Consider the following 20,737-nt stretch of genomic DNA (forward strand, 5'->3'; position numbering starts at 1 on the left):
GAGGTCTTAATTATTGGTTGGTGTTTGAATATTATGTGTGTCCTCAACATATCTATAGAATAATATCGCCCTTAGAGTGTTCCTCATCAAGATACCATATTGTTTTTAAAAATAGCAACAGCAATGCAAACAGGAGACCCTCATAGCACACCAATCTCAATAGTAGGGGTTTCGTTTGTTGGAGGTTTACAGCTGTAAGGACAAACCAAATGAGCTAGCCAGGTAGAGGCGAGTTGAGTATACCCTGGAATCTATAGCCACTATTCCTACTCAAAGAACAAGTTACTTACCTTCGGTAATGATATATCTGTAAGAAACATTAGTTAGTATTAGATTCCTTACCTTAGAATATCCCCAGGCGTCAGTCTGGATCCGGAAACTTTTGCGTAGCAGTACCCCTGTGCGTCGGTAGGCGTCGTCTGCAGGCGTCCCCTGCGGCTCCGCGTCCGTCGTTGGCGTCGTGCGCCGTGATGACGTCGCTGGAGTATATAGACGCCGCCTCCGCGCGCTGACGTCAGTTCTTTGCACACAGCTTTTCCGCGCCAGAACACGCAGAGCCATGTGAGAACCAACACTGGTGCCATTTGAAACTAGGGCCCTGAAAGGGATTGTCCTTAACCCTAGGTATCAGTTCGCAGAACGGGGAGGATGGGTGGGTAGGTAAGGAATCTAATACTAACTAATGTTTCTTACAGATATATCGTTACCGAAGGTAAGTAACTTGTTCATCTGAAAGAAACACGTTAGTATTAGATTCCTTACCTTAGAATAGATACCCCAGCAATACCAACCCCGGTGGTGGGTCTGCGAACCAATACACTCCTACACCAGAAAGTCCTGGAGGACAGAACGGCCAAAGAAGCCATCCCTCCGGACTTAACTGTCCAGGCAGTAGTGCCTCGCAAAGGTGTGCAGCGAGGCCCACGTAGCCGCCTGGCAAATGTCCTGCAAGGGGACTCCCCGGCCCAGGGCAGTAGTAGCCGCCGTGGCCCGAGTGGAATGGGCCCTCAGCCCAACAGGAGGCTTCTTCCGAGCCAAAGAGTAGCACGCTTTGATGCACAGAACAACCCACCGAGAGATGGTCCGTTTATGTACCGCCCGTCCCTTCTTCGCACCCACGTAGCCAACAAACAGTTGGTCATCCACCCGGAACTGGCGTGTGCGATCCATGTACAATGAAAGCGCACGTTTTGGGTCCAGACGATGGAGCCGCTCTTCATCCTTTGAAGGATGCGGAGGCGGGAAGAAGGAGGGGAGGGTGATGGACTGCCCGATGTGAGAAGCAGAAACTACTTTGGGCAGGAAAGAAGGTCTAGTCCTTAGAACCACCTTGTCTGGATGAATGGACAAGAAAGGAGGTTTGACAGAAAGAGCCTGGAGCTCACTCACTCTCCTGGCAGAGGTGATGGCAACCAGGAAGGCTGTTTTCAAAGTCAAGAGACGGAGAGGACAGGAATGAAGTGGCTCAAAGGGAGCACACATCAAAAAGGTTAGAACCAGGCTCAAGTCCCACTGAGGCATCACAAACGGAACAGGAGGATACATGTGTGTGATGCCCTTCAAGAATCTCGTTACAACAGGGGACTTGAACAAAGAAGGCTGATCAGGAAGCCTCAGAAAGGCTGAAAGGGCCGAAAGGTAGCCCTTGATAGTGCCCAGAGCAGAGCCCTGCTGGGCAAGAGAGAGAAGAAAAAGAAGAACCTCGGAAAGAGGGGCAGAAAGAGGGTCCACAGCCTTTGCTGTGCACCATGCCACAAATCTGTTCCACCGACAGTCGTATACCGACTTTGTGGAGGGACGCCTGGCTGCCAGAATCACATCACAGACTTCAGGAGGCAAGTCAAATGGCCTCAACTGCCGCCGCTCAATCTCCACGCATGGAGGTGGAGGCTGGACAGGTTCGGGTGGAAGACCGTCCCCTGCTGCTGCGACAGAAGGTCCTCCTGAAGGGGCAGGTGGATCGGGGGACCGACTGACATGCTGAGTAGCTCAGGATACCAGTACCTTCGAGCCCAGTCCGGAGCCACAAGGATGACTTGGGCCCGGTCGCGCCTGATCTTCTTCAGCACTCTGGGCAGAAGTGGTATAGGCGGAAAGGCGTATAACAGACCGCAACTCCACTCGCGCCGAAAGGCGTCGCCGTGCGAGTGCCGTCTTGGAAACTCCAACGCGCAGAACTGATGACATTGCGCGTTCTCTTCTGTGGCGAATAGATCTAACCAAGGCTCTCCCCATTGCAGAAAGAGGCCTTGCGCCACATCCGAGTTCAGACGCCATTCGTGATCCATCGAGCACCGACGGCTGAGTTCGTCCGCCCTGGCGTTCAGAGAACCTGCCAGGTGTTGAACCGTCAGAGTCACGCCCTGACGTTCCAGCCATTGCCAGAGACGCAGAGCCTCCTGGCAAAGGGTCCACGACCCCACCCCGCCCTGCTTGTTGCAGTACCACATGGCGGTGGTGTTGTCCGTGAACACCTGCACCACACTCCCGTTGACAAAGGGGAGGAATGCCTTCAGTGCTAGACGAATGGCTCGTAGCTCCAACAAGTTGATATGGAGCCGGGACTCCGCCGGAGACCAGATGCCTCTGATCTCCGCCTCTCCCAAGTGGCCTCCCCAGCCCTGGAGGGACGCGTCCGTCACGATGACGTGCTCCGGTTGGGGAAGGGAGAGGGATCTGCCTCTGACCCAATCGCGGTCCGTAAGCCACCACTGCAGTTGTCTCGCAGTGCCCTCCGAGATCAAGACGTGGTCGGACAAGTTGCCCTGATGCTGGGCCCACTGAAACTTCAGGTCCCACTGCAGAGCCCGCATCCGCCACCTGGCGCGATGCACCAGAAGGATGCAGGAAGCCATCAGCCCCAGCAGCCGCAGCGTCAACCTGACCGAAACCCGGGATAGCGGCTGAAAGATGGGAATCAAAGCCTGTATATCCCGGACCCGCTGTTCCGGAGGATAAACCCGAAACTGCGCCGAGTCCAGAACCGCTCCGATGAAAAGGAGCTTTTGAGAGGGACACAGGTGTGATTTCGGCACATTGATGGAGAACCCCAGGTCGTGCAAGAGGTCTGCCGTCATCTGAAGGTGGTGGACGACTGTCTGGGGAGAGCCCGCCTTCAACAACCAGTCGTCTAGGTAGGGGAAGACTGAAACCCCTAACCTGCGCAGATGGGCTGCGACCACCGCCATCACCTTTGTGAACACCCGTGGGGCGCTGGTAAGGCCGAAGGGGAGCACGATAAACTGAAAGTGCTCCTGGCCTACCGTGAACCGCAGGTAACGCCGGTGGGCCGGCAGGACGGGGATGTGAAAATACGCATCCTGCAAGTCCAACGCTACCATCCAGTCTTGTGGGTCTAGAGCAGCCAAGACCTGAGCTAATGTCAACATCTTGAACTTCTCCTTCCGGAGGAAGCCGTTGACGTTCCGTAGATCCAAGATAGGACGTAGGCCCCCTTTGTCCTTCTTGGGCACCAGAAAGTAGTGGGAATAGCAACCACGCCCTACTTCTGGCCCAGGAACGCGCTCGATGGCCCCCTTGGCCAAGAGGGCCGTAACTTCCTCCTGCAGAAGTGTCAAGTGGTCCCCCGACACACGGTGGTTCTGCGGTGGCATGGCTGGAGGATTGGTCTCGAAGGGGAGGGAGTAGCCCCTTCGGACGAGTTGCAGCACCCACCTGTCCGATGTGATTGCGCGCCAGCGGGCGTGGTGATGGCGAACCCTGCCACCCACTGGCGTCGCATGGGCCTGAAAGCACGGACTAGGAGGATTTGGAGGCTGATGCTGCGGGGGGAGGTGTGGCCTGACCTCGCCGTTGACCCCGACGGCCGCCACCGCGTTGATAAGATTGTTGCGGCGCGTGGCTGGCAACACGTGTGGGGACGCCCCTTCCTTGGCCACGAAAGGAGCGAAACGAACCCGTTTACTGGCGCTGGGTCGAGAGACCCAAGGACTTGGCCGTGACCCTGGAGTCCTTGAAGCGCTCCAGGGCGTGGTCCGCCTTGTCACCAAACAGGCGACAGCCATCAAACGGCATGTCCATCAAGGCATTTTGGACATCTGCCGAAAAGTTGGCGGATCTCAGCCAGGCGTGGCGACGAATCGCCACCGTCGTGGACATCGCTCTGCCCAGCGAGTCGGTCGTATCAAGACCACACCGTATGGAATATTTTGCTGCGTCTCGGCCCTCAGCCACAGCCTTGCTGAGCTTCGCCCGCACCTCCATGGGGCATTCTGGCAGCAGTTCCGCGACCGTATCCCACACAGAGTGGGTGTAGCGGCCCAAGAGGCAAGCGGTGTTGCAAGACCGCAGTCCCAAACTCCGGGACGAGAAGACCTTCTTGCCATACTGGTCGTACCTCTTAGATTTCCGGTCGGGTGGGGCCGACGGGAATGCGGTCTGGGAAGTCGAGGCCTGGATCACCAGACTCTCAGGGGTGGGATGGGTGGACAGGAACTTGGGGTCGTCCGGACACGGACGGTGGCGTCTGGCCACGTTCCTATCAACAGGCGAACCTGAAGAGGGCCTGGACCACGTGCCCAAAAGAACGTCCGACAAGGCTTCGTTAAACGGCAGCAGTGGCTCCTGTGGGCATGACTGCGGTTTGAAGACCTCAGTGAGGATGTTAGGCCTCACGGCCGCGACGGGGAGCTCAAGGTGTAAGGCCTTGGCAGCCCTCATCAACACCACTGAATAAGCAGCCCCCTCCTCCGATGCCACGGTAGGAGGCGAGACAAAGCCAGGGTTAGGAGAGTCGTCCAGACCACTGGCATCACCCAAGTCACCTGACCAGTCCACGTCGTACTGACACTCACGGGACAGAGGGTCCTCAGACCCCTCCCAACCCTCTCCGTACTCTACATCATCTCCATATTCGGAGTCAACAATGGGTTCACAGGCCCCATCGGCGTCGAGCCCGGCGTCGAGCGTCGCCGGTCCGACTCCGCGTCCGGATTCGGGGAGGGTATGGGGACGACGCCGCCCGGAGCCGGCACAGGAGAACCGGCGCCACGCGGGGACGGTGTCGGGGGTAACCCCGATGGAATCGGCGCCGGAGAGGCCGGTAGACCAGCCGGCGTCGACCCCGAAGGCCCCTGCGGCGCCGGGGTCGGAGCCGTCGGCGGCACCGGGGCCGGAGCACCCGATGGCGTCGAGGCAGGGACACCCGAACCGCCAGGGCCCCCGGACAGTAGCACTGGGCCAGAAGGCGCCGTAGGCCCCGTCGGAGAAGTGAGCGCCCTCATGGCCATGAGGAACGCCTCAATCTCCTCAGGCGTCGCACCTAGCCCAGGGACCGGAGGGTATGGAGCAGGCCGCGCCGGCGACTCTCGCGGAGCCGCGGGGTAGGGTCACCCGAACCCCCGGGCGCGTCGCGCGAGCGTCGGGGGGAGTCGGGGGTACGATGACGACGCCCCGACTTCTTGTGTTTCTTACCTGAGGAGCCCGACGAATGGTGACGACTTCCGGAGCGCTCGGCACGGCTCCGCGACCGCTCCCTCGAACGCTCCCTGGACCTCCGGCCGGACCGGGACCGCTCTCGACGCGGGGCCGACACCCGGACCTCGAGTAGCTTGCGGGACCGCTCCCGTCTAGCCTTATTAGTCAGGGCCCGGCAATCGACGCAGGCGTCCACGTCGTGGTCGGGGCCCAGGCACCGGAGGCAGAGTCGGTGATGGTCCGTGACCGACATTGTGCGGTCACAACCGTCACAATTCTTGAAACCGGGCATCCTACCGGCACCAAAAAGATTATAAGAAGTTAACAAAACTTGGTCAAAAGACCGGAGTACTGCTCTTCGGATCTGCGCTTACTGGCGCGGAAAAAAGAAGAACTGACGTCAGCGCGCGGAGGCGGCGTCTATATACTCCAGCGACGTCATCACGGCGCACGACGCCAACGACGGACGCGGAGCCGCAGGGGACGCCTGCAGACGACGCCTACCGACGCACAGGGGTACTGCTATGCAAAAGTTTCCGGATCCAGACTGACGCCTTGGGATATTCTAAGGTAAGGAATCTAATACTAACGTGTTTCTTTCAGATTTACTACTACTGGAACTGAAGGATATACTGCAGGACAATGTGAGGAATGTGCTGCAAATTGAAAGATGAAAGAAAGCATCCTTCATGTCAATATTTAAATTGATAGGCAATCATCAAATTTAATGGTCAGTAACTAGAGTTGCTTCCTTAATATGGTAAGCCAGATCGAGAGGGTACATAAACGCTGATACCTTCGCACCACCTGAATTTATCCTGCTGCCTTAGCCTGCATTCCCCCTTCGTGTGGACGCCTGAGGGGACAGTGTTTTTGCTGCACCGGGGTGCTGTTTTTGGCCTCCTCCTGTGTTGGTTTGAGGTGGGTGTGGTGCTCCCGGATGTCCGCGGTTCGTGGGATAGTCTGATGCTGCCTTTGTGAGCAACCACAAGGAGACATTTGCGACTCCTCCCCCTTGAGCAGTGACCTTTTGTGTGGCCCCGGGGAGACGGATAAGGACATTGGGCCCTGTGGCTCGGGTGAGCACTGGTAGGACCCCTCTGTTGTAACTTCCCCGCAGCAGGCCTGGAATGACATTGGCCCAATTGGGCCTTGATGGTGGGTTGAACGGGGGTCTACATGGAAGGTAAGGTGCGCTGATGGTAGCCTTGGGACTAGATTTTGAGAGCCCCCCAACGCGCATTAACAAGCCTCCCGTCCCAAGAGGATTACAGCTGTCTTGTGGCCTGAGAACAAAGGAATCCACTACTCTAAGGTTGTACTGGGGGATGTTATCCGGAATCCAGCGACAAAAGTTGGGGCCTGCAATTGTATCATTTCCCTCGCTGCCTCCATTCTGGTGTACCGGGGGGCAGATTCGGAGAGCTGGTGACCTCAAGCGACAGTGGGGACTGGCTTTCAGCCTAACTCCATCTACAAGACTCCTGCCAGGAGCTGGGACCCCACCACCACCCACCTTGCAAACTGCATCAGGTGGGTGTCCGCCTCTCGCCGCTGACTGGCTGGCCTCAGGGATGTCCTTTGCCTTGACATGGTCAAGCCAAAGGCCGGCAAGATGGGGATGGAGTGAAGCTGATCTAGCAACCACCAGAGGACCAGATCCCAGCAGCCCAGTCGAACACTGTGGAGCGACTGCTCCAAGTTCATGCAGAGAAGTTCATGACACTCCTAGCTGCTGTGAGTAAACTTAAGAGTTTCTTAGAATACCCTGATGTTGGGTGTGGGGTTTGAGGGAGAGGGTGAGCAACATGGATTCAATGCTAGCATCTATATGCCCCTCCATGATGACAACCCAGACACAGCTGGAGGAGCTCAGAAGAAAAATTGTTGTGCTAGACTCCAGGGTGGATGATAGTGGGCCTCTCCAGACGAATTAACATTTGCGTAGTGGGACTACCCAACAGTGTATAGGACCCGATAATGGACCTATATTTAGAGACCTGGTTGACAGAGCAACTCTTGGTTGACAAGACTTCCACCTTCTTTTCAGTGGAGGGGGCCCACATGATACCTGGTGGGGCACTCCCACGGCCAGTAGTAGGGACAGAGAAAACATTTTGCAAATAGCCAGAGCCAAGGACCCGTGTACAGTGGAAAAAAGCACTATTACAATCTTACCAGATTACTTGGCAGGGTTAAGGAGACAGCATGAGTCACTCCACATGGTGAAACAGCCACTTCACCTAGAAATTAAATATGCACTGCTGTACCTGGAGAAATTTAGAGTTCTGGATGGTGACAAAACATTATTTTTTTTCTACACAGAAGGAGGCGTGGGTTGGCTGGAAATGAAAGGAGAGATGCCACCCAACTCACCCATGGAAGCTAGAGAGGGGTGGAAACCCATAAAAGCAGGCATTGATCCCAGAGAAAAATCTCAGTAAACCCACGAGGGCACAAGCCGACATTTGAAGGCCCTATGAATGTGTTGAAATTGAAAAGGCTGTAGCGTCAGCCAGGTACAGATACCAGAGACTCTGATTTGGACATGGTGAACTCACACTGCCCATTGGGTCCCCCAGGATTGGAGGAGATCCCGGAGGTACTAAGTGGTGGACCACACATCACTCCAATGACAGGAGATCTAATGATGTGCTCATAATGTATGATGTATCTTTTCTGCTCTGGTTTGTACTTGATGATGGGTTAAGGGACTGTGATAAGATGGGTGCCGACGCCTGGCCCGGTCTGGAGGGGAGGGTGTGCAAGTTATGTGGACTGTGGGTGGGGCGACTAATGTATGCACACTATGGACGGCTAGGAACCCCTCAATTTTCAGACGGACAAACAATTGTTTGCTGGATCGTTATGGGTACTGGGTGGCCCGTGATCAATTGTGGACATGACCTGGGGAATGGGAGTGCTGGGTATTGTTCAGTATGACTACATTTTGTGTGTTTAATAGTTGCAGTCACCCTCTCAGCTGAAAAAGACGCAAAGCCACATCTGCCAAACATGTGATACTGCCTATTATAACAACATGAGGACATAAATCTATATCTATACTAATATAGTAAAGAGAGCCCAAACCTTTAAGGCGGGTAATCTCCGGAACCACAGCACCAATCACAACACCCAATACAGCGTTGGAAAGGGCAGTTGCAGCAGAAGGACATAGGCTATGCAGATGCCCACCATATACATTTAAAAGGTAAAAGAACCGTGCCAGCAAAGTAGTCCCTTGTCGGCGTATCTGCGCTGTGCTGTGGGCGTGACAAACGCTTGGGGAGTGTGGTATGTTCCGCCCTTCATGCCATGTCTCATATCGTGTGCTGCGGGCGGGGGCGTGTGCGGGATTACGGAAAAAAAATGCGAGCGTTGTGCCCAATATTTCATTGTTTTTTCTTCCCAGGTTCTGTACATTCCAGCTCCGGGTGTCCACCCTGCTCCCTTTAAATACCCCTGCACCCCATAATTATAACCCACCCTTACTCCTTAAAATACCCCAACACCCTTAAACACTAACCCATCTTAACCCTATAAATATACCCTGTACCCCAAAACCCAAACCTATCCCTAACCCCTAAAAATACCCCTGTACCCCAAATCCCAAACCTAGCCATGAACCCTAAAAATACCCCTGTACATCAAAACCCAAATCTTCCCCTGAACCCTAAAAATACCCCTGTACCCCAAAACCCAAACCTAGCCCTGAACCTAAAAATACCCCTGCACCCCAAACCCCAAACCTACCCCTGAACCCTAAAATACCCCTGTACCCCAAACCTAGCCCTGAACCCGTAAAATACCCCTGTACCCCAAAACCCAAACCTACCCATGAACCCTAAAAATACCTCTGTACCCCAAAACCCAAACCTAGCCCTGAACCATAAAAATAACCCTGTACCCCAAAACCCAAACCTACCCCTGAACCCTAAAATACCCCTGTACCCCAAAACTAGCCCTGAACCCTTAAAATACCCCTGTACCCCAAAACCCAAGCCTACCCCTGAACCCTAAAAATACCCCTATACCCCAAAACCCAAACCTAGCCCTGAACCCTAAAATACCCCTGTACCCCAAAACCCATACCTATCCCTAAAACTACCCCTGTACCCCATAACCCAAAACTATATCTAAACCCTTAAAATACCCAAACACCCCAAAACATATACCTCAGTACCCCAAAACATATACCCCTATACCTATGTAAATTACATGTATATAAAATGAATCTTAATCGAAAAAATATATGTAGTCAGTGGTCATCAGAATTGTCATGAAAATCTGGTACGGATCCCACTGTATCTGTGTAGGTCATGCTTACAGGAATCAATCATTCCTACCATTCTCATAACAATGCTTTTTAGGTTTTGCCTGGGGCACGGAGCTTTAGCTCCGCCCCCAGGAGAAATCTGTAGTTTTCAGTAAGGGACACTTGAATACGCCCTCTGTTCCATTGGCTAGCTCCATAAATGGAGGCTAGCCATTGGAACAGAGATCTGTCCGTCAAGGCCGGACCAGATTCGGGGGCGTCCCCGAGATTTTTTCCATCTCCACCCTTTTTGCCTCGTCATCGGGCGGTGGGCGTGTTTTTTTTTTTCTTCTTTCTGCAGCATCCTTCCTCACACCAGCTGGATGGCTCTCCATGTGAGGACGCAGACCTGACCGGCTCTCTACTCCGAGCCGACACAATGGAAGGGGATTTGTTGCCAGTGCCCGTTCCCGCCCCTGCCCCCCCTCCAGCTCTCCGTGTGTTCGTTCCCGCCCCTGCCCCCCCCCTCCGCTCTCCGTGTGTTCGTTCCCGCTCCCGCTCTCCGTGTGTTCGTTCCCGCCCCTGCCCCCCCCCTCCCGCTCTCGTATGCCCCCAGGAGGGGCATGGGAGGTGAATTTGTCCGTCAACGCGGACCCGTTTTCGTGTTTTCTTCCGTGGGCGTTTTCACTCCAGCTGGGCGTTTTTTTGCTGTCTGTTTCTTCCGGCTGGCCAATCCCTGCGCGGCCTTCTTCTTGCGGCAGGTCGAAGGATCCCAGGCATGTGTTGTGGGCGGGAATGGGAACAGGCGGGGAGGGGGTGCATTGATGAGTGCTGTCGTCATGCCCGAGCTCTGACCCTAGTTTAAACGCCTGCATGAAAAGATGATGGAGGGGTGTTGAACGTCTTGGGAAATGGATGGCAAGTTTTCACTCCAGCTGGGCGTTTTTTTGCTGGCTGTTTCTTCCGGCCGGCCAATCGCTGCGCGGCCGGCCGAAAGTCCCGCCCCCCGCAGCCCGGGAGACAGGAGAACAACCATGGCGGGCGCTCTGCCGGGCTCCCGTGAGCTGGGGGAGCCCGGCGGCATCAGAGGCGGGAGAGCCCTGCAGCACCACCACGCCGCCCGCAGTGGGTCTTGGAGAGGAAATGCTGCTGGGATCTTCTTGCGGCAGGTCGAAGGATCCCAGGCATGTGTTGTGGGCGGGAATGGGAACAGGCGGGGAGGGGGTGCATTGATGAGTGCTGTCGTCATGCCCGAGCTCTGACCCTAGATTAAACCCCTGCATGAAAAGATGATGGAGGGGTGTTGAACGTCTTGGGAAATGGATGGCAAGAATAGAGAGAGAGCCCGCCTTGAAAAGGTTCTGGAATCGCAGCATCGGTTTGTGCTTTTTCGTCTCAGTATGTTGTGATTAATGTTTACACACATTCTATGGGCATCTGCTTTTCTGCTCAGGGCGTGTGCTGTGCGACTCCGAGGTTCCTCTGTGATTTAGTCTGTTAGTAGAGGGCACTCCCATAGTATGTGTAGAGGGCTCTGCGGGCACTGCTTAGTTTTGCGAGCCCACAGAGGCTCGAGAGCAGTTTCTTCTTTCCCCCCCCAAGTAGCCCCATTTGATTTCGAGTCCCGAGAGGCTCCCGACCGCATTTCTCATTTTGAGCCCAGGGGGGCTCGGGCCGCATTCTTTGTTAAAGAGCCCAGCCAGGCTCAAGGCTTAATCTTATTGGTTAAAGCCCTAAGAGGGCTCCGGGGGGCATTTGTAATTAGGAGCCCCGAGGCTCCAGGGCCACATCGTTGTATTGAGAGCCCAGGGAGGCTCTAGGGGGGCATTCCTTTTGGCCAGAGCCGCGCTTCACCCCTGCCTGTCCATGTTATGCTGCCCTCCTGTACGTCTCCCCGAAGAGTTGCTTTCTAATCCATGTGCTCCTCCCCACCCGCTCCATGACGTTCTTTCGCCTGTTGCTTCCCCCTAACCCTGACCTCCATGTTACTTTCCGCCACCCGCACCCTCTGTGTTGTTTCCCCACCCTCATCCTTTGCGATTCTTCATTCCACCTGCACACTACATGTTGTATCACCCTACACCGCTATCATGGGGTCTCCTGGCCCGCGACACAGTACCCCATCACCCAGCTCACCACTGCCATCCTCAGGAGAGTGAACGAGGCATCCGACCTGTACCAGATGTTCGAGGTCCTAGGGGACGTGGTACTTCTGAGCCTTGTACACCTGATGTTACACAAAGAGATTCTCCCACCCAAACCTACCCATTATCTACACACTCCCTCTCAGACGTCTTGCTGTGTACAACCCTTTTCACACTCCTCTTTTATCTGCACAATCCCTCTCTCTCTCACTCCTACATCATCATCATCTCTCCCCAGTCTGTCACCTTTGAAGTCCTTTTTACACCTGTTGGTTACCTATGCGTTTCATCTCTAACAACAGTGTATAACTTGCACGGGGGGGCTCGCAGTGTGTGGGGGGCTCTGTGTGGGTGTGTGGGGGGCTCTGTGTGGGTGTGTGGGGGGCTCTGTGTGGGTGTGAGGGCTCTGTGTGGGTGTGTGGGGGGCTCGCAGTGTGTGGGGGGTTCTGTGTGGGTGTGTGGGGGGCTCTGTGTGGGTGTGTGGAGGGCTCTGTGAGGGTGTGTGGGGGGCTCTGTGAGGGTGTGGGGGGGCTCTGATGGTGTGGGGGGGCTCTGTGAGGGTGTGGGGGGCTCTGTGAGGGTGTGTGGGGGCTCTGTGTGGGTGTGTGGGGGGCTCTGTGTGGGTGTGTGGAGGGCTCTGTGAGGGTGTGTGGAGGACTCTGTGAGGGTGTGTGGGGGGCTCTGTGAGGGTGTGGGGGGGGCTCTGAGGGTGTGGGGGGGCTCTGTGAGGGTGTGGGGGGCTCTGTGAGGGTGTGTGGGGGCTCTGTGAAGGTGTGTGGGTGTGTGGGGGACTCTGTGAGGGTGTGTGGGGGGCTCTGTGTGGGTGTGTGAGGGGGCTCTGTGTGGGTGTGTGGGGGGGCTCTGTGTGGGTGTGTGGGGGAGCTCTGTGTGGGTGTGAGGGGAGGCTGTGTGTGGGGGCTCTGTGTGGGTGTGTGGAGCTCTGTGTGTGTGTGTGTGTGGGGGGCCCTGTGTGTGTGTGGGGGTCTCTGTGTGGGGGGGCTCTCTGTGGGTGTATGTGCGCCATTTGCGAGAGATTAAGTTATTGGCATTGTAAATGACAATGCCATTTATTTATCGGTTTTCAAAACGAACACATAAATAAAAAATGTGTCATTTACAACGCTAATAGCTCTAACTTTTCCAAAGGCAAAACCGTTGCATTGTAAATGCTTGTTATTTATAGGTTTGAATTAATGTTATTTTGATACAGTGATGCCTGGAGAGAAAACCACCAGTGCACAATGCAACTCATTTTGATTACTCGGCATAGACAACCTGCATTCAGAGCACACAACACATACATACCGACTTGCAATCGATGAGCAATTTTGGCTTCAGGGCCATTGGATCCTCTCAGATATTTAGGGAGTAAATCCTGGAGCATGCTGAGTGGAAAAAACATAACAAAGAGACTTTAGGTTGACCAAACACACAAACAATGACATTCAAAGTATACTTTCTATTGCAAAATCTATTTGTTAGGATTTTAAAACAACAGAGCAACTGCAATATTCCACAAATACTTTTTTTTCAAAAGCATAACTGAAGACAACTGATATGAAACCTATTCATTGTTCAAGTTCTTTTTAGTGATTTCCCTATTTAATTGTTTTCTTGTGGTCTGTGAAATTGAATGACATATGTAAGAAATAGTGTAATTGGTTCAGGGTGAACCACAAAGCTCACTAAATTAACCTGTGCTTAATCCTCTGGTAGCTTGGCACGAAAGCAGTTGGAAGCACTCTGTTAAGTATTTATGCAGCACACAAACAGTATTAATGTGAAAACACAATGTAAGAAAAATACAAAGTCATACATTTCACTCAACAAAATGAGGCAGAAACAACAAAAATCCAATCAGTAGAACTTAAGATATGCAATTTCATAAGAATTGCGCCTTGAATAACAAAACACCACTCGCAGTTATCTGGTCGTACTAGACTTGGAGAAAGTCACAAGTTTAGGCCATCCGCAATGGAGCAGGGCTAGATAGAAGGCCCAGGTTAATCCAGCTGAAAAAGTTATTTTCTCAAAGTCGGGTTCAAAGAGTCCAGTCGTGATCGTGGAGGCTTTGAAGAGCAGGGACAGATCCTCGATGGTTGTCGCTGTAGTGCGAAGAGCAGACCGGGTAGCGCTGGCTGTCATTGCTAAAGAGAGAAGAACTGCTCAAGAATCAAAGATGGTCTTTGCTAGAGTTTTGTGTTGGCGGTCACAGCGGGCTGCTGTTGCTGCAGCACAAAGTGCAGATCTCACATTACCAGTTGTTGCTGGGGTCATTGTAGCGTGAATTGTCGGGCCATTATGTTTGAGGAAATCTGAAATAATAATCAGTCATAAAGAACTGAAGATTCTTAATTAGGTCTAAAGTTATGTGAATCACTGGAGGCTCATATCATGGTTTATCATAAAGTGTCTCTCATAATAGTAATGTCCATAAGGAAAAGTCTGTCACTCCTCTGGATGGAACTCAGAAAAAAATGTAAGTTTCTTTGGATCAAACTGATCCTCTTCCTGATCATAATGTTCTTGGCACTTAAATCTCAGAACATCAGTGCTATAATCAGGTCCAATTGAAATATCATTATCTGAATCTTTCTGCCTTCATTTCAAATAGCTTGCAGCGGAAAATACTTTATTTAGCAAAATCTGGTAATGCTAGATACCCGACTTTTCAGATGCAAATGATGTAAACTGTCCAGGCATCTGCAAAGTATCTTCTACAGCCTTTGACTTTGTTGTCCTTGGTGATGTCATTGACTAATTTGCAGTTAAAACTGTCTATGGTGGTGTCTTCAAAGGGAGGGGCACGTTAAGGGGAGCAAAGTTGACTTGGGGACTGTCAACAGTAGCAATATCAACAATGGGGATGTTGACTTTAGGACTGTAGACAGTGTAGCCATCAACAATGATTTTGGCTTCATGCATAAAGATGTTGTTATCAAGGACTTACTTTGGATGCTCAGGATGGTTGTGGTACCGGAGAAGATGGCAAAAGAATTTCAGTTGAATACACCGGCAGAAGCCTAAGTGGAGGCCTCACCCATGTTTATTTGCCAGAATTTATAGGCATCTTAACAGAGGGTTTCGTGACTAAAGACTTTACTGATGTAGAAGGCTTTCCCCCATTATCCTTATCACAATTGTGACTATTCTTGGAAGAAGAGGAAGGGCTCTTTGATTCTTCCACAGAGGAGTGAGATTCCTCCATCTTGAGATGTTATAGCACCCTGCTCTCACTTTCCTGGATCATTGTTTCAAGAGACTGTTCTGCAAAACTGCCAATACTTTTATTTATACTCATGCGGGTCCTGTGTGAAGTTGTCTTATTCCACATGTTACGTAGGGCCTGAAGACAACTTTCCTTTAAGAATCCAACATCCTGGCGATGAGGGCAAAATCTGGACCAAACCCCACAGAGAGAGAAATTCAAGTAGAAAACTGCCACGGGAATCAGATAAACCAAGAAAACACCCAGAAATTACACCATAGCAAACTGAGCTGGGCTCAATGGAGACAGCATGCAATCACAAAGTATGGTGAAAATCTGAAAGTTAAGGATATCAGGGAGGAGTGGAGTTCATGGCCCTTCAACCTCATTGGCTCACGTTTGGGTCTTTCAAATGAGGTTGAATGACTACTACACATACACTTACTGTAGTTGTTTCTATGGGAAATTGTTTTCTCTAATGCTCAATATGTACTGGAGGTTCCCAGTTCAACCATGAGAAAGATTTAAGCATGCAAATCTAAAAAAGCCAATACTGAAGAATTATACAGCAGTAAAACCATTTACAGTTATGCATGCTAGGCATAATTTCGCAGATACTTGACAAGCCATTTACAGTCATAAAGGGAGTTTTCCAGCAGTAAATGGCTGTAAGAACTGGGCACTGAAAGTACATACAACCATGTCAACTGGAAGGATTAAACCATATATAAAACCTGAACATAAACATAGCTTCACTCAATGGAAAAGACATATCTCCCAGTGCACCTCAATCAAACTACTTAGTTCGTCATCTGGAAGGTACACATAGAAGCTGAAGGAACACCTACATGGGCTCAGAACTTTCTCCTTTTAGCATCTGGACAATCTGGTCTCTCATGGACTTCTCTTCATAGCACACTGTGTACTTGCCAGATGCTTCCACACTCTTCACAATGGATGCATTCCTAAAACAATATCAAGGGAAAAGAGCCTTTGAAGGATTTGAACAAAAAATATTACTTGATTATCCAGATACCACACTAAGCCTGCCCTTAATAAGAGAAAATGCATAACACAATTGACAATACTTACAGTGAAATAACCCTCCTCCATTAGTGCAATCCTTGCTGTGATATTCTTTTATCTTGTATAGACATCAGAAACATTAGACACTGAGAATGGGAATAACACATTCTTCCACAAGGACATTTTGGCAGTCTTCTTGCGATTTCTACTTTAGTTGGGAACTTTCAATCTGATGGAATGGCCCTTTTCCTGCATGTCTGTAAATGATTTAAACTGTGTTCATCAAAACCCAAAATACTGACTGTAAAGACCAGGATCATGTATCAGGTATAAGGTACACATTCTGAAATTTTTGGTGAGCACTGAGATTACATCTTTGCTGGTCAGCCAATTTCTCTTATTTTTAAGGAAATGTAGGAGATTATTTCTCTCTTCTGACAGGACTGTGATTACACATGGACAGTTACATAGCAGCCATCAGGTTATTGCACATGCAAGACACAGGGTGTAATTTCCATCCAATAGTTACGCCTTTCTCTGACCATGAATGTCAGGCCACTTGGTGAGTTCATAGCTGACTAAAAACTCCTGATAAAACTGAAGTATAGACTGTAGATCCAATAGGGCGGGATGGATTCTTGCCGGAAATTTAGAATTACTACTGACTGTGGATGTAGCCCTCCTTGCCCTATGCTAGAAACCTCTGATGTGCAAGGTGTTTACTCTTCTTCTGTCACAAAACACCTAAATGGTTCTAAGAAGACCAATCCCTGTCTTTTAATGGAGGTTCCATATCAATTTGCAACTTTTCCTTTAGGTTGGATTAATACCTGCTTATCTTTGGTTCTGAAAAACTATTGAAGTCCCTTTTATTGGAGGTCTCTTTTGCAACTGATGAAGTTATTTACTTTTCTTCATTGCTGTAAAATGTGCATGACAATCATTTTGTACATCTTGCTTTTTCTGTGATGACACCGACGCAGTATGATAATCAAATTTTAGATACTTAAACTGGTTTTCTATTTTTGCTCATTTCACCATTTTTCGAATCAATCAGGAGTCCTTGCCCTGGTAAGTACCCTTATATATTAACAAAATGCAATGTTTTTCACCTCACTTACAACCAACTCGATATGTGTGCAAGTACCTCATATTTAAATTACCTGAGAAAGGTCCAGTAGACGTCGATGTATATTTGAGTGGAATTGGAGAGTTCTTGGATCATCGCTTCCCGACTGGCAGGACTGATGCTCCAAAGTAAGCTGGCATTGCTCTTAATTTTAGCGATTATGATATCCTCAGGCATATAGTTCACTATAAACTGCATAGCAGACTTAGGAAAAAGAGGGGTATGTTAGTAATACAAATGTGCTAGAGCCTTTTTCATTATAGCATAGTACTATTTCCCCTTCAAAAATGCATTCTAAACATAGGCCCAAATTTACCATATGTTTACATGACTGCTCATATAATTCTTGCAGCACAAAACAGTGCACATATCAGCACCAATAAACATTCAGATGCAAACTGGTTTGTCAAAAGTTGGCTAGAGCTCTGCGCCCGTAAAGGCATTAACTGAACCTTCACGTCAGGGAAGCTGCCACTCTGTATGTTTTTATTGAGGTGGATAACCAGCCTGAATAAAAGTGTTATTTGGATTATCCTACCTTTTTAACCCACTCACTTCACTATATCTACACATCATTGGCCACACACCCCCACTTCCTCATACGGCAAGGAACAAAAGATCTCTGATAAAGAACCCCTTTACGGGTGCCCGTTGGGTATTGCAGCGCTCTCCCAACGAGGAGCAGTCCCAGATGATGAAGCATGACACCTAGCTTGCTGGGTGTGTGAGGACCCTAGGTCCGAAACAGCGGGATCCCTTCCTAATCCCTCTCCTAGATCAGGTTCCACCTTAACTATCATTACCAATGATAGTGGTCGGTCCTCTGACTTTTATTGACTAGGCACCACCCTATGAGGAACAGCATACCATTAGCTAGTTGAAAAATACATGCTGCCACTGCAGTGGTGTGAAGGCATTGCAGAACATAATATACCAATTATGCTTTACATAAAGAGAAAAATGCAGCAGATGCTGGAGTGGAAGCGTGACTTCACAGCCTAGGTTGGTTACAGCTTTTAATTCCTCCCTCTACACCCAAAAGAGGGTGAATGACTCTCGACTTCCAAGGTCCCTAGAAAAGGTTAGGCGTGCTAACCTGCTTGTTGCATTGTAGGATATGGATCGATTCTGTGTCTGCTCTTGGCTCCAAGTCCAGTCCCTAGTCCCTTGTAGTTTCTGTTGTACCTCCTAACTTTTAAACATTTACACCTCAAATAAATAATCTTTATCACATGGGGTGGTCTCTACTTACAGGGTGCAAGGCGTAGCGGTAGTTAAGCTCATTGAAGGCTGCCTGGGTGTATGGCACCAGATTCTGCTGCTGAGCGCTCATTGTGAACAATGGCTGGAAAAGAGAAACGATAATGGGCAAAGCCAAAAGAATGAGCATTTGTATACTTCAAATGTTTTATCAAATTCATGAAGAAGCACAGACGTGAAACAGAAGGCTAGCAGCATTCTCGCTCAAAGGAAAAATCCAGCATGTGCAGCCACAACGCATGCAAACACACACAAACCCTACCTCTCCGGTGCGACTCACACAAGTAGTTCAAGCTTCAGTCACAAACAGAACAGACACAGCATAAGCAGCAGGAGTGCAGTGTAAGATAAAGTATAGGCTTTAGTATGTTACACATCTCTCTGTGACAAATCTTCTACATTCTGGGCAGCAGCACTGAAAGCTTGCCATAGTTCAGATGGGATTAACCGACAAAAAAGATTTTTCCCTGTTTCGATTTATATCTAGCCTTTATCTAGAGGATTAATCTAGAGTTTGTCTATTAATGTAGGGGGGGGTCCCACTGATGCACAAGCCAGCTTTAGCTTCCTCTCGTGATGAGAAACTTCATCTGTCACAAGCATTCCATGGCACACACTCACTCACTCATTTAGTGCCATGTGTCTGTTGTAGATAGTCATTTTCCTTCTACCCTGATGGCCTCTACTTACTAGGTGTATGCATATGCAAAGTGAAAGCGATATCACCTCAGAGGGTTTACACTGAGTGCTCGTACCAATTATTATCCTGGTAGGATTAAGCAAACAAATCACCTGGGTCATAGTCATTGTCAGAGTCCGTTCTAAAAGAGGAAGGCAGAGTGTGTTCTCCCCAGTGAAGGCGGTAACTCAAGTGGAGGAACAGGGGCCTTGGGCGAACTCGGGTGCGACACCGATCGTGGTCAGACTGGCATTGATTTGGAATCAAAGAAATCTAACAGGGCCTCCTACTCGAGAGTTGATGGAGTCGGCAGCGAAGTGCCTGGGGCTGGCATATATCGTGCCGCCGGAAGACGGGTCAAGACAGGAGCCAGAGGCAAGATGGGGTCAGAGGATCCAACTGCCGCCGGGGGCGTATCAGCTCATTGGGAACCAAAGGCGCACCAGAGAGGGCTGGTATGGATGTAAAGAGCTGGATCATGGCTGCACGGAACTCTTTGATCTAATGGGGCTGTTGGCCCCCGGAAACTCAGGTTGTGCAAGAATCAGCTGTGTGATTGGCTTCAAAGTCTGTTGACATTGAGAACAAGATCGAAAGGTGTGACGTTGCCCTGCTCCTGCTCAGGTGATTCAGAGTGGTGCAGGAGAGCAGAATTCCACTTTGATTTCTTGTGTTTCTTTTTAGACTTACCCAAAAAGTTTGACCACAATACAGACCAGCCTCTAGAGCAGCTTCATCGACAACAGGAATTGGGACCGGGATTAAGCTTTGCACACCGATCGCCATTTGAATCAGTCCTACAGAGGAGTCTTTTTTGCTTTGCAATGTAAAGCTTCACCTCAGGGTCCCTGAAGGCCTTTGGGTTCATTGATGAGCAGACAATGGAGGCATTGGAGCGGTGGCACGACCCAAGAGACCTCAGGCTTACCTGGTGGGGATCTGTCCCAGTTTGCAACAGTCCCTAGAGGGCTGAACACCTGTTGTTTTGGAGGGGTGACATCCCTTGTACACTGAACAAACCTATGAAGGAAATGTCTCTGAGAGACACAAAAGGATCTCTGGATCCACGTATGGTTGTGCGGAAGGAAAGGAACTGACAGCGTGCCGGATTGGCACCTATATGGTCCCTGCATGTTACTTGCAGAGAGGACTGGTGTCAGTGTGCAGCCTCCCTGTGTCAGCTGGCGGTGCACCAAGATGCTGCAAAAAAAGTTTCCTGATCCAGTCTGATGCATGGGAATATACAAAAGGTGAGGAATCTGCGGTTATAAGCCTTTATCACAAAACAAACTGCTCTCAGGCGAGAGTTCGCATGTTATGCATGTCTGCTAGTTCACTTGTGATAAGTATAACTGGACAAAGTCTGAAGTCTGATCAACGATGAGTCATACCTCAACCTGTATTGAGATCCACGTGTTTGTTCCTAAACAAGGAGCATGGTATTCAGGTCACCATTATCTTGTGTTACTTAAGAGGTCCCTCGCAAGTGACTCGCATTCCTTTTGGGACTCCTTGAGCTGGCCACTAACATCTCAGTCTTCTGTTTTGGGATGCCTTGAGTTACCAGTACCTGTTCAATCTTTTGTATCATCCCCTGGGC

At 50.5% G+C, this 20,737-nt stretch overlaps 1 protein-coding gene across 1 annotated transcript in view; it reads right to left on the bottom strand.

Moving 5' to 3' along the window:
- The window catches only part of LOC147706209 (piezo-type mechanosensitive ion channel component 2-like), a 612,835-nt gene that overhangs the window by 36,062 nt on the left and 556,036 nt on the right, over positions 1-20,737 (bottom strand). The window contains exons 45-48 of the mRNA XM_086929599.1: positions 18,451-18,543; positions 17,233-17,402; positions 15,892-16,008; positions 13,141-13,220 (exon numbers count right to left, since the gene is read on the bottom strand). Of these exons, the coding sequence (XP_086785725.1) occupies positions 13,141-13,220; positions 15,892-16,008; positions 17,233-17,402; positions 18,451-18,543 (460 nt within the window). The remainder of the gene's footprint in view (positions 1-13,140; positions 13,221-15,891; positions 16,009-17,232; positions 17,403-18,450; positions 18,544-20,737) is intronic.

The sequence above is a fragment of the Lissotriton vulgaris genome, chromosome 7 (assembly GCF_964263255.1).
Source record: "Lissotriton vulgaris chromosome 7, aLisVul1.2, whole genome shotgun sequence".
Classification (NCBI taxonomy): Eukaryota; Metazoa; Chordata; class Amphibia; order Caudata; family Salamandridae; genus Lissotriton; species Lissotriton vulgaris.